The following is a 13,381-nucleotide window of genomic DNA, read 5'->3' as shown; positions in this document are numbered from 1 at the left end:
GCTATGTCACGGCCCCCATTGTCCCACATAGACTCTCCAAGAGCAAGAGCAAGGATGCTTAGCCTTCCTGGGGGAAGCCTAACTCCCAAACACAAGAAAATTTTGACTCCAGACCAAACCCACACATTGTAGAGGGTCTAAAATATCCAAAGCAGAGAAAAGAATGCCATCCTTTCCAGGTCCACACTGCTGGTCAGCTCGGGACAGCAGCTAACATTGAGAAGGCATCTAAACTACATGTTTTGTTTCAACATTGGCACTCCAGAGGGGAAGCAGGCTTCACTGTCCCCATTTTAAGGTGAAGAAACAGAGGCTTGGACAGGCAGGCACATCAAATAGCACAAAATCACAGGGCTGCTAATGGAGGTGGATGGGTTGGGATTAAGATTTGATGGCTGACAGGCCGGTAACCTAGGATCCTGGCTTTGTTACAGACACCATTCAATTCAGCACAGACCTGGGAACCCAGCTTTAGGATACCCAGCTGGCCCGGCCTACCCCCAGATCGCTACCAGAGATAGGGCTGTGGGCTCTCTGTACTGTGCCAGCCAAAGCTGCTGCCCCACAGGCACCTGCCCCCACCCCCCAACAATTGGGAGAATGATGACTGGGACGTTCCCAGTTCTGCACCCTTGGACAAGCCTCCATTTCTTATCTGTGCACTGGGGATACCATCTCAGTGCTCTCTCACAGGGCTGAGAGGGGCAGATAAACTGAACGTAACAGCACTGGATGAAGCACTGTGCCCACTGGTCACTGTTCTTCAAGTCTGTGACAATTCCAAAGGCTACACATCACAACACCTGACCACTGTCCAGACATTTCCTTTCTTCCAAGAGGAACTTAGGAAGGTTCATAGAATCACAGACCATCAGAGCTAGAAGGGCCTGAGAGGTCAAGTGGTCCAGACTTCTACAACTCCATTCAATGGATGGGGAAACTAGAAGGGGTAGAAGGGGCAGGAGTAACTTGCCCATTCTACTGGGCACTAGCAACAGAAAACACCAGAGTAACAGCCCTAAGAGCCTTTCCCCCGCACTGTCTCACACCACCTTGTGCTTTCCTTAGTGAGACAAGTAGGCTGACTATGGTTGCTGTAATTCCTAGCACATAGGAAGAAAAACCAAGAGCTGGAGAGACTGGACCACAGTTATTCTTGCCCAGGAAAACGGTGGCAGGCCCAGGCTGGAAGCCCAAGTATCAATGTCATGCAGACCTGGTTAGGATGCTTCACTATGGGATTCCCATCCTTGCTCCTACTTCCTGGGCTAGGGAGAGGAGCCAGGAAGGCAAGTGGACCAGGAGGTCTAGTGCTTTCTGCTCTTTTGAAGGAAAGGTAATGCAGGTGGCCACTTCCTGGCCAGAGTCAGGAGAGTCCAGCATCCCAGCATTCAGACACAGGGCTCCAGTCACAGCTCTTGCAGCAAGAGTGGTACCTAAGTAGCTTACTCAGGACAGTAGCCAATGGCCAGACAAGGACACTGTCCCATCCCACGTCCTTGGGAGCTAGCAGAGTCTGGTCTTAAGGCATTCCGGGCCTGGGTGAGCACAGTCCATGCCCGGGATGACCCTCATCACTGTGGAGCCTGCCCCATCTACCCTTGGGATCATCCCCACTACAGTTACCACCAGAGCCCCCATCACCCCTCTTCACTCACTGAAGCTTTATTCCACAGTCCTAATTCGCTCAGTAGGGCTCTAGCTGGACCCCCAGCTCAGTTCTGTGATCTAGGACCCCAGGGTCCTGGAATCTGTGAATGCATTCAAGGCAAAATCAGTAAGAGAAAAGAGGTGGGCTGACAGCTGGAAGACTCTCCAGGCCCCAAGCTTCAGTGCACAGAAGAGGAGGCTACAGCTTGCTTTACTCAGCCTCCAGCCCATTGTGGGGTTTAGAGGCGCAGACTAGCAGCTACCTGGTCCGAGTTCACTCAGGATACTTCAAGGAGTTCTCAAAGAGCTGGGGTGGTACTCAAAATGCATGCTTCATCTTTTGGACCTGGCCTTCTCAATCTCAATCCCCATTTCAGCGCCCTATGCATGCCCTGTTAAACTCCAGCCCAGGGCCGCATTCGAGGTTGGACAGCTCCTGGCCTGCACGCTGGATTGCTCAAGTGCCAGCTGCCCTCCCCCAAGTCCACACCACACCTCACCTAGAGCGAATTTCCCCGGGACGTGACCCTGCCGTGACCCCGGTCAATGAGCCATTCAGGCAAGGAGGAGAAGGAACGAGAAGGCGGCAGTACCGTGGGACAGATACCCATAGGGCCAGTGTGTCCGCCACCCCTGCCGGCGGCGTTCTCCCTGGAGCCACAGTCTCCACCTCGAGGTCCTCTCACTCCAGAACCCCGGTATTCGGCCTAGTTACTGGAGCCCCGTCTCCCCGCGCATCGATGCCGCCAGCTGTTTCGGCCCCAGCCGCCCTCGCGGTACTCACCTGGACCACTGTGCCCGGGAGAAGAACCCGCGGGAGGCGTGAAACCCCTGCCGGTCCGACTACGCCCGCGCCCGACGCGCGCTCAGGGCCGCGTAGGTCGGCGGAGTTGCGACGCTGGGTCTAGAAGAAGAGGGGAAACCAGACTGTCCCGGGAAGAGCGCAGAGATCTCTGACCGCTGGAAGCTGCGGGAGGCGAGGCGGTGGAGGTGAGTAGCCGCGCCGGAACTGAGCCAGGGACCCGCGCCACCTCCCGCTGCAGCCGCGGAGACCCTCGGAAATCCCGGCGCGCCAGCAGCGGCACTGCGGAGGGAGGAGCGCGGGCTGAGCTGCATCCCGGAGCCCGAGCGCCTCCCGGAGTCCGCAATCCCCGCGCAGTCTCTGGCCGCCCCGGCGGGAGACGGGCGGGAATTCAGCTCGCGTGGAGTGTGGGACCTGCCGGGCTCAGAGTCTCCAGCGCCGGGAGAAAGCTGGGCCCACGCAGCCAGGATGAGAGGGGGTGCGGTCCCAGGGCCACCCCCGCGCCACTCCCCACGTGGCGGCCGCGCCCCCGGGGCGTGAGTATGTAAGCGGACTGTAGGAGGGCCGTGAATGAAGCCCCAGCGGCCAATCAGCACGGCCGGCGCGCGGGACCCCGGGAGCGAGGCCCAATGGCTAGCTCTGGGCGGCCGGGCCGGGCGGCAGGCGAACGCGGAGGGCGGGGGCCGTGGCCGGGGGGCGGGAGGCGGCTCCGCGGGCAGCCAATGGGCGGCTGGCGGGGTGGGGCTCCGGAGCGCCGAGCGGGTCCGGGCTTTAAGCCGGCGGAGCTCCGCGGCGGGGCCCGCAGACGGAGCGGAGCGGCGGCGGCGGCGCGGCGCAGGGTGCGGGGCGGCATGGCCACCACCGCGCAGTACCTGCCGCGGGGCCCCGGCGGCGGAGCTGGGGGCACGGGACCGCTTATGCACCCAGACGCCGCGGCAGCAGCGGCGGCGGCAGCAGCCGCCGAGCGGCTGCACGCTGGGGCCGCGTACCGCGAAGTGCAGAAGCTGATGCACCACGAGTGGCTGGGCGCGGGCGCGGGCCACCCCGTGGGCCTGGCGCACCCCCAGTGGCTACCCGCGGGAGGAGGCGGCGGCGGCGACTGGGCTGGGGGCCCCCACCTGGAACACGGCAAGGCGGGAGGCGGCGGCACTGGCCGAGCCGACGACGGTGGCGGCGGCGGTGGTGGAGGTTTCCACGCGCGCCTGGTGCACCAGGGGGCGGCCCACGCGGGCGCGGCATGGGCGCAAGGCGGTACGGCGCACCACTTGGGCCCGGCCATGTCACCGTCACCAGGGGCCGGCGGGGGTCACCAGCCCCAGCCTCTCGGGCTGTATGCTCAGGCGGCCTACCCAGGGGGCGGCGGTGGTGGTCTGGCTGGAATGTTGGCGGCGGGAGGCGGTGGCGCGGGGCCGGGCTTGCACCACGCGCTGCACGAGGACGGCCACGAGGCACAGCTGGAGCCGTCGCCTCCGCCGCACCTGGGCGCACACGGACACGCACACGGACATGCACATGCGGGCGGCCTGCACGCGGCGGCGGCACACCTGCACCCGGGCGCGGGTGGCGGCGGCTCGTCAGTGGGCGAGCACTCAGACGAGGACGCACCCAGTTCGGACGACCTGGAGCAGTTCGCCAAGCAGTTCAAACAGCGGCGCATCAAGCTAGGCTTCACGCAGGCCGACGTGGGGCTGGCGCTGGGCACGCTATACGGTAACGTGTTCTCGCAGACCACCATCTGCCGTTTCGAGGCCCTGCAGCTGAGCTTCAAGAACATGTGCAAGCTCAAGCCGCTGCTCAACAAGTGGCTGGAGGAGACCGACTCGTCCAGCGGCAGCCCCACCAACCTGGACAAGATCGCGGCGCAGGGCCGCAAGCGCAAGAAGCGCACTTCCATCGAGGTGGGGGTCAAAGGCGCTCTCGAGAGCCACTTTCTCAAGTGCCCCAAGCCCTCGGCGCACGAGATCACGGGCCTGGCCGACAGCCTGCAGCTGGAGAAGGAGGTGGTGCGCGTCTGGTTCTGCAACCGGCGGCAGAAGGAGAAGCGCATGACCCCCGCGGCTGGTGCGGGCCACCCGCCCATGGACGACGTATACGCACCTGGCGAGCTGGGGCCGGGCGGGGGCGGTGCGTCGCCACCTTCGGCGCCCCCGCCACCCCCGCCGGCCGCCCTGCACCACCACCACCACCACACACTGCCCGGCTCGGTGCAGTGACCCCGCGGGCCGGGCCCCCGCCTGCGCGCGGCGAGGCGCCGCGCGGCCTCAACTCTTTTTTTGTTCGGTTGCTTTGGATTTTACAAAAAGCCTAGAAACTTTCGAACAAAAACCAAACACCCAGACAGCCCTCTCGAGCTAGCGGCGAAGACGGCTGATAGGCTGCGTTCCCAAGCCCAGAGAGGAGCAAAGATCCGGAACGCGCCAACTCACCCCGGGCATCCTGCCCGCCGCCTGCTCCCTGCCCCCATCCCCTCGACGACCCCCGCCCCTGCCCTCCCCCGGGCTGTTCGGGGCCGGATCCCGGCAGCGGCCTCCCCACAGCGACAGGTAACGCGGTACGGGGTTAGGGATTCCCCGGGAGAGAGGACGAAGAGAGGAGGGCTCCCCACCCCTCTCCCCGGCACGGACTCCCGAGCCTGCGGGTCGAGGGTGGGGGACTGTCACTTTATTCGCTCCACGCCTCTTCTCTCCCATAAGGATGCGCCTCATTCTCCTTATCCTTCCTCCGGGCTCGGTTTTTTTTTTTACGGTTTTTATTTATTCATGGAGCCTCTCTGCTCCTGAGGTCCTTCTAACTCCGCCCGCGCCCTTAATTTAAATCGCTGTATACTGTATTTATCGGGGCCCCGGAGGGGAGGCCGCGAGAGCCGCGTCTGTGTATAAAAGCAGGAAATAGCCAAAGCTTTAATCTAGCCTAATTTATTTTTTCCCCTTACCTTCCCCTATTCTACCCCAAAAGAGCAAAACAAAAAACAAAAAAAACTAACAAAAAAAAAAATTCGAGTGTTCATTTTTCGTTTCGTTTTATCCGAGCTCCAGCTCGGTTCCCGGCCACGCCAGAAGGGTCTGCGCTCCCACACACTCCGATGGCAAGCGGCTTCTGCCCCGCTGCAGATGACCACCGCACGGCAGAGCCCCAGCTCCCCGCAGGGCCCTGCCCTCCTGGCCACAGACAAACGAAACTTGGAAAAGTTGGAGATATTTTTTAACTAGCTGTAGAAATAAGCCGTTCCCTGAGAACCTGCTGCCTGATTCCCTGCAGCTTCTGTCTGCTCCCTTTCCAGCCCCCCTGGGATGCGGGATGCCGGGGGAGGCTGCGAGAGAAACTCCGCAAGTTTGGGGTGAGGTGGGAACCATGTAAATATGTGAGATATGTACACACTGGCGGGGAGAAGAAACATTTTGTGCTTGGTTTTTATTTTTGGTTTTCCGGGTTGCCCTCCATCCCCATCCTAAAGGATTTTTGTATACCGACTAATCTGAAAAAGATATTTTAATATGATTTCCAGATTTTGACCCATCTCTATTTATTTTCTGGATGTGTTTGGAGCTTCCCCCTTCTCCATTTCTTGTTGTTTGTTACAGTTTGAATTTAAATTTTGTTATTTTTATTTTTGGAACAATGTTCTGGTGCATTCTCTTTGTATCTTTACTGCAAAAAAAAATGTACACTGGGAAGTTCCCTTTATATTTATGTTATAGTAAATATTTTATTACTCACATAAACATGTACCCCAGGGCTGTGTCCTGTCCTTTTTACTACCAGGGCTGGGTCGGTTTGTGGGTGAAGTGATGGAGTGCCCTGGCTCACCTCCCCTAAAATTCTGGCCGCAGTCTCTGGGAGGAAAGTGACCACACAGACCTTTTCCAGGTCAGGTATCAGGACCGCCTGTTACTTGGGCCACAATTGGGCCCCCGCCCTAGGTGAGTTTAAGGAAGATAAAGCTGCTTTGTGTCCTTTCCCATAAACAGACTATGCTGAGTCGAGACCAGGGCCTAGGACACTGCAGACACACTGAATTTGGGACAGCCATTCCTCAGGCATAAGTCAACTGCTTCTTGGCCAAGGAAGAAGCCTACCTTACCTGGACCACCAGGCATCTCTGTATCCGCCCCTGAACACCATAACCCCGGACTTGGCTTGGCTTTGCACTCCATGTGTGGGGTCCTAGGGTAGTTGAGAGTGTGACCAGGTGCCACCAGCTCACCCTAGCTGGCTCTCTCCCCACAAACAAATGGGGCCCAAACCTACCTGGACCCACTGGGAGTTCTAACAGCTCAGTGGTCCTGCAGGAACTGAGCGGGCCTGGGGAGGGAGCCCTGCCCACCTGCTCCCACAAAGCCAGTCCTACTTCTCCGCCAACAAACTCCTCTTGCAGAGGAGTGGAGGCACAGACAGCCATGCCACCAGAAAGCCCTGCCATTTCCTCTTCAGGGATGGGCACCCAAGGAGCACCCCTCCCAGCTCCCCAGGGAGTGTTATTTAGGCCTGTGGGAAGACTCCTGGCTGTGTGGTCATGATGTGGGGGAGGGGCATAAACATTCTCAGCCCCCTCTCAAGCCTTTGGCAGCAGCATCCCCCCCACTTCAGGATCAGGATGATGCAGGCAGATCTAGGTTCCACGGCCAAAGCCCAAGACTACCCGTGGCCCAGTCGAGATCTTTTCCCTTTAAAAACAACTCTTCTGAAAAATACTAATGAAACAGCCCTTCCCGTTTTCTCCATAGCTGTAGTACTTTTCCCTTCTCAGGACAAGCCACACAAAGTGCCTCTTACTCTTTGTGGACACAAAACTTTAAGGCAAAATCGCTTTACTGGCAAAAAAGTTGGTCCCTAATGAGGTGTGTGTGTGGGCCCCTCCCATCAGGGAAGCTTCCCCAGCCAGACCTGTGCAAGGCCTTGGCTCCAGCCAGTGGCATCGTGGACACCCAGAGAGGTGCTTTTAGGCCCCAACTTGGCAGCCCCTGGCCTTGCGAGGCCCTCTAGGATGACAGTTGCTATGCTGAGAATTCCCTGTGACTGGGCTCTACCCCTCACTCTGCAAATAGAAAGGCCGCCACGGTTTTCCAAGGCTCAGCCTCTCACCACGCTGCCCTTTTTATTTCCCTCCGTCCTTCCCTCCTCCAGCCTAGTGAATGATTAACTCTGTAACTGGCACCCATCTCCCAGGCATTCCCCAAAGTGTCAGGCCAGTGAGCCTCCTCGTGCTTCTCAAAGAGGAGGCTTGGCGTTTACCGGCTGGCCAGGTGACAGTGTAGCCTCCAACTACTGCTCCACTAAGTACAGAACTTCGAAGTAGTCCCACACTCCTTATTTCTCCATTCCTGAGTTTGCCCAGCCTCACAGCCCTGACATGGAAGCAAATGAAGCTCCAAGCTCCCCGCTGCCTGTACCACCCTGAGCCGCCCTGAACCTCAGCAGGTTTGGAGGTTGGAAAGGGTGACCGGGAAGAAGGGGCTTTTCACTGGCCTCGAACCTCAGCAGGTTTGGAGGTTGGAAAGGGTGACCGGGAAGATGGAACTTTTCACTGGCCTCTGCCTACAACTGACACCAGTTGATTAACTGGTTTCCTAACTGCTTAATCCTGTACAAGAGGGTGGATTTATTATTTAAGTCAATTCACAAACAGCAAAACCATGTGGCCTCCCAAGAACCAGCAACAACTGAGGAATAGAACCAAAAAACAAAACGAAAAAAAGTGGAAAAAGGAATGGAAGAGAATCATCTGCTTTGCAAGGATTTTCCTTAATGAGACACCAGCGTGGGACGGCTACTCAACGACCAACCCCCTGGTCACAGAAAACCCCAGGGCCCCTTTCCCCAGTCTCCAGCCTGGGATGATGGTAGGAACTGTAGTACATTTGGTTTTATAAGGAGAAGCTGGAGAGAGTTATTTTGCCCTGGAGTATTACTCCCTGGATAGAATACAATTTAGGAAAGACACAGTCACTAAGTTAGACCACCGTTTCTCCATCCTATATGTATATATACCTGCTCACTCCTGAGAGCCTCAGACTTCCTTTTGTTCAACAGAGGCAGATGTTCCTAGCAATGACCTCCAAGGAAGTCCAAGCTTTCCCTAGCAGATGTGAAGTTTTCTGGTCCCATCTCCCACCCCTTCTCATTTGAACAAAATTATTTCCTATGATCATGGGGCCACAGATTTTGTTAGAACTTCACTCTCCCCATGTGGACCTCTGTGGGTTGGTCTATGAATTTGTGTGGGTGCCATTGTGCCTACAAATCCATAGTTGCTCCCAGAAATTGGAGAGGGAAAGAAAGTCCATGCTGCATTGCTAATGCTTTTTTGAGCTGGGAGATTATTTGCAGGATGGGGGTTGGCTGAAATGGGAAGAAGGAAGACAGCCACTGTGGTCACCTATGGTCACCAGGCAAACCCAGATGGTGTCCTGCCCTGAACTTCAAGGACACCTGTATTTGCCCCCACCTCCTGGACTGAGAAATTGCACTAGCTTACATGTTGCATGGCTTAGGTCCTGTGCAGTCTTCCCTTGACCCCAGGACTAAACTGGATGTCCACAGGTCTAGATGACCTGTAACCACAGCCACCTACTTAGAGCTGTTTGGGGTTGAGTATTCTCTGGAGAGGCTCTGGGACTACATGTGGGAGGATCAAGCACCCAGTGACACGCCCAGCTTTTCCCCAGTAGGTCTTGAGCTTCAGAAAGCAGACAGGAGTGAGAGGTTGGTTATATGGTCCAGCTGCTCCCCCTAAGGTTAGCGAAAGCACTCACCTGGGCCTCTGGCTTAGGGACTAGAGCAGAAGAGCTGTCAATCTTGTCTCTGCCCGGGCCTATTTGAAAGCACTGGAGTTAGTGCTGGGCCGCCCTTTCAGGGCTCCCCCAGCTTCCTCTGGGGCCTCGGTGTGGGAGGACTGCCCTCTATTGGTCCCTGAGCTGGGACATGGCAGCAGTCACCAGGACGCTCTCACAGCTGAGCATCCCCCCAAAAATATCAGCTTCAAGTTGGCCACTCTGTAGGGGGGAGCCAGGTAAAACAGAGGCAACTATCACCACCTAGGAAGCAAATGTGCTTCCACACACACAGGTTTGCCCATGACCCTTCCTTCTCCATCCCTACCCCATCCTTCCCAGGGCCATTCTGAGAAATTCACCATCACAGCTACCTCCTCTTTCTCCCAGCCACACCCATTCCATCACTCCTCTCAGCCAGCTAAAACCCCGGTGCACACTCTTGCCAGCTTGCTCACTCACAAACATGCTATCACATTCATGGGTGCACCCAAACCAGTTTGGCTGTCCAGTGCCAGCTCTGTGGGCTTTTGCACTGGGCTCTCCAGAGTTGCTGGGTACCTGACACCTGTAATATTTAACACACACAGCATACGTTTGCAGCATTTGACAGTCCCCTTCCCTCAGGATTTCCACTTACCCCAAAAACTGCTTTCCAAACACATCCCTGCCCATCATTGTTCCCAGCTCCTCCCAGAGCTCTCCTGCTCCCTCCAGATAATTAAAGTTAGGCTGTATGTTTGTATGTATGTGTGAACTTATTTTTTAAACACACACCCCCACACATACATATGCGTGTATATATACAAACACACACAGCAATTAGATCTATCCATTCCTGCCGTCGTCCTTCTTGTGCAGTAAAACCTCAGCTACGCACATGTCCCCACATAGCCATGCGATGAACCCAGCATCTCCTAGTCACGGGTTCCTGATAACACACACACAGCCACACACACACGTGTGCACACACACACACGTGCACACACACTGGCACTTTCACGCAGTTACGCCCACCCTCAACTCTGGTGTTTCTCCAGGGACACGACCCACCTCCCACCCACCTCCAGGGCATCTGAATGGGCTCCCCTCCACTGAGCTAAATATCAGGAGGGCTGCACTTCACCCCCAACCCATGGATACACACACAGTGGACATGGCTCTGGCTGAGCCTGTCCTGGGTGGGTCTGGGTATTATTAGGCTGCAGAGACAGCACAGAGGCATATGGTCTCGTACACAAGAAATAATGTTCATGTTAAATCAGACCTCATGCATAATGCATAGTGCCTGATCTCACATTATTTTGGGTGTTCGTCAAAATCAGTGTTCTTTCTTGTGAGGGCTCCTGAAAAGAAGGGGGAGAGGCATTTGCTAATTGCACCCACATCCTGGACACAGGGAGCCAAGACTGCCCCAGGAGACTCTCTCTGGCCCCACTTCACACACTAGCATGTCCCATCCCTCTGTCCCCTCTGCCTTTCCACATGGAAGGAGGGGCTGACTCGGGTTTGTAGCAGGCCTAAGGCCCCATGTTATTTTTATTTCTTTTCTCTCGGTTCTCTGTCCCTGGAGGGTTCTGGGGAATAGCAGTGGCTCCGTCATTCTCGCACCCGATTCATTTGCCGTTTTATGAACTCCCCGTTGATTCATCGCCTCCCTAAGTCAATGATTCACTCCTGATGGCTTTTCAGAAAATCCTTCTTCAAAGGCTCCTGATTATTCAGCTCTGAACAAGAGCAGACCTGGACCGGCACTGCTGCTGCTCTCTTGCCTTAGGGTGGGAAACTGTCACTGTCCTTGGCCTTTTCCTGGGGAGAGCCAGCCTCTGGAGGAAGGTGTGCCTTCTCCCTGCACAAGCTGCTAGAGTTGACTCAGCTCGTGGACAGACCTGGCCCTCTTGCAAGGCCCTCTCCAGCCACCCTGGGTCACCTGCCTTCTCCCACTGCCATCAGAGTCCCTGGGGGAGCTCTCAGTGTCTCGGGCAAAGCAGAGAGCAGAAACACAGGGGCTGTGGAACTAGACAGATCTGGGTACAAATTCTAGCTCCATAACTTATCAGCCTGTGTAACTTTAGGCCAGCTACTCACCCTTTCTATGCCTCAGTTTCTGATATGGTAACAATGGCAGTTCCTATGTCATAGAGCTGTTTTGAGAATTAAGTGGGACAGTGTACATAAAGTACTTAGCATAAGTAAGTGATGAATGAATGACAGCCGTTTTATTGTGGGGCCTGGGCAGGGCATTATACAAAAACAAATGAACAGGAAAATCAAAATGTAATAAACTTTTATCATGGACCCCACTCTGTCCAACACATGCTGACATAATACTTCTTTGCACTTACTCTTTGCTTTATTTTCATTATTTCCCATTAGTTATTCCTATTTTGCTGATGAGAAAACTGGTGCCCGGAGAGTTCTAGTGACCTGTCCAAGGTGGCAAGACTAGTTAATGATAGAACCTCAGATAAAACCCATTTCATCTGACGCCAGATCCACGTTCTTTTCACACTCCCTGCTCTGGTGAACAGCAGAGTCCAGTGCTTGGCCTATGTGCCTAAAGCAGAGGAGGCTCCAGAACTCAAGACTGGGAGACAGAGAGAGAACGTGGGGACCAAGGGTGTTAGAGAAACTGGATAGGATCTTTCTCCCCCTTCAGCCACCCCGCCATCAGGTAAATCGCACGAGACCCAAGGAAGTTGAATGACTTGTCTGGGATCACCAAGAATGTTAAGAAACCCTCCTGATGCATCCATGCAGAGATCTGCTTCCTGAGCTACCACATGTGGTGGCTAAGAATGTGGGACCTGGCATCATCCCCGGCCCTTGTCCTCACTGCATCACCTCTACCCATGGGATCTTGAGCAAGCCACTTACATGCTCCATACCTCAGTTTCCTCCTCTGTCAAAAGAAAATAATGGCAGGACCTGCCTGGTAGGATTGCTGTGAAGATTAGATGAGAGATGAATGCATAAACACTTAGAAGAGAGAGCCTGGCATATTGTAAATGCACATTAAATGTTAGCTATAAAATTAATTTTATATGTACAATATATATTATTATATTATTGCTGAGCTAAAGCAGTGTGGAGAAATAATGCCTAGTGCTTTTTTTCCCCCAGAATTATTTCTCTTCATTCTCAAAACTACTTGGGAAAGAAAAGTTCAAGTTCTCCACCCTTTGTTGACAGAAGGGAAAATGGAAGCCCAAGCAAGGATATTCAAGGACTCATCCAAAATGGCCCACAAAATTAGTGGCAGGTGGAGCCCCTCAACCTATTCCTCATTTCTGCCTCTCTGTGCAACCCTTATAATGTACACTGAGCCCGATCTCAGGCTCTATGCTGGACTCTGGGAGACAGCACCCTGAGGGTCCAGGAGGGCCTCACAGACAGTGGTACCACTAATAGCTGGGTCATGAAGAAAGAATAGGGGTTTGCCTCAGAGTCTTCTGGCTCAGGGCCTGATTCCAAGGAGGCAACGCCACTCAAACCCAGCATCCTCAGACCCTACTCATTCCCCATCCTAAACCTGCATTCTCTTCCTGCCTTGCTCAGGACCCTTCCACCAGTGGCCTTCCACCCCCTCCTTTGACCCCAGCACAGAAGATTCAACTCAGAATCAAGGTCCCTAGAGCCACCTACCATGAGACTACGTCTGACTATAGATTCCTTCAGGTCCTAACTCCTGGTTCTACTGCCACCCCACCCAGAGGTCAACCATTAAAGCACACCACAGGACATCCCTGCTTCAAAGGTAGAGCCCAGGTACTTGGGTCTGGGCCTCATCCCACCATTCTCCCTTCATATGACCCAAGTTGGGTCATTCATCAACTCTGGAGTTCAATACCTGAAATGGGCAATCTCTCATTTATCTATCCATCCATCTACCCTACATCCATCCACTCATCTATTCATCAGTCCACCCATCCATCCATCCATGCAACCATCCATTCATCCATCTACCCACCCATCCACTCATCCATTCACCCATGTAACCCTCAACCACCTCTTCAGCCAGCCGCCCACCCACCCATCTACCCAACTACCCATTCATCCACTCATCCAGCCATCCAGTTTAACAATAAGGCCCTATGCTGAGCACCAGGAGCACAGAGATAAATAAGACGAGTCCCCCTGTCCTTAAAAGTTCCTGGAT

At 55.1% G+C, this 13,381-nt stretch overlaps 1 protein-coding gene and 1 pseudogene across 1 annotated transcript; one reads left to right on the top strand and one right to left on the bottom strand.

Annotated features, from left to right (window-relative positions):
- The window catches only part of LOC108395031 (glyceraldehyde-3-phosphate dehydrogenase-like), a 155,373-nt pseudogene that overhangs the window by 132,172 nt on the left and 9,820 nt on the right, over positions 1-13,381 (bottom strand).
- POU3F1 (POU class 3 homeobox 1) lies at positions 3,259-6,181 on the top strand. The gene has a single exon (XM_017646915.3). The coding sequence runs from the start codon at positions 3,304-3,306 to the stop codon at positions 4,663-4,665; it is 1,362 nt and encodes a 453-aa protein (XP_017502404.2). The 5' UTR covers positions 3,259-3,303; the 3' UTR covers positions 4,666-6,181.

This window comes from Manis javanica, chromosome 4, assembly GCF_040802235.1.
Source record: "Manis javanica isolate MJ-LG chromosome 4, MJ_LKY, whole genome shotgun sequence".
Taxonomy (NCBI): Eukaryota; Metazoa; Chordata; class Mammalia; order Pholidota; family Manidae; genus Manis; species Manis javanica.
Note: the sequence above shows the minus strand (reverse complement) of the source record. Positions and strands in the feature narration are given on the sequence as shown.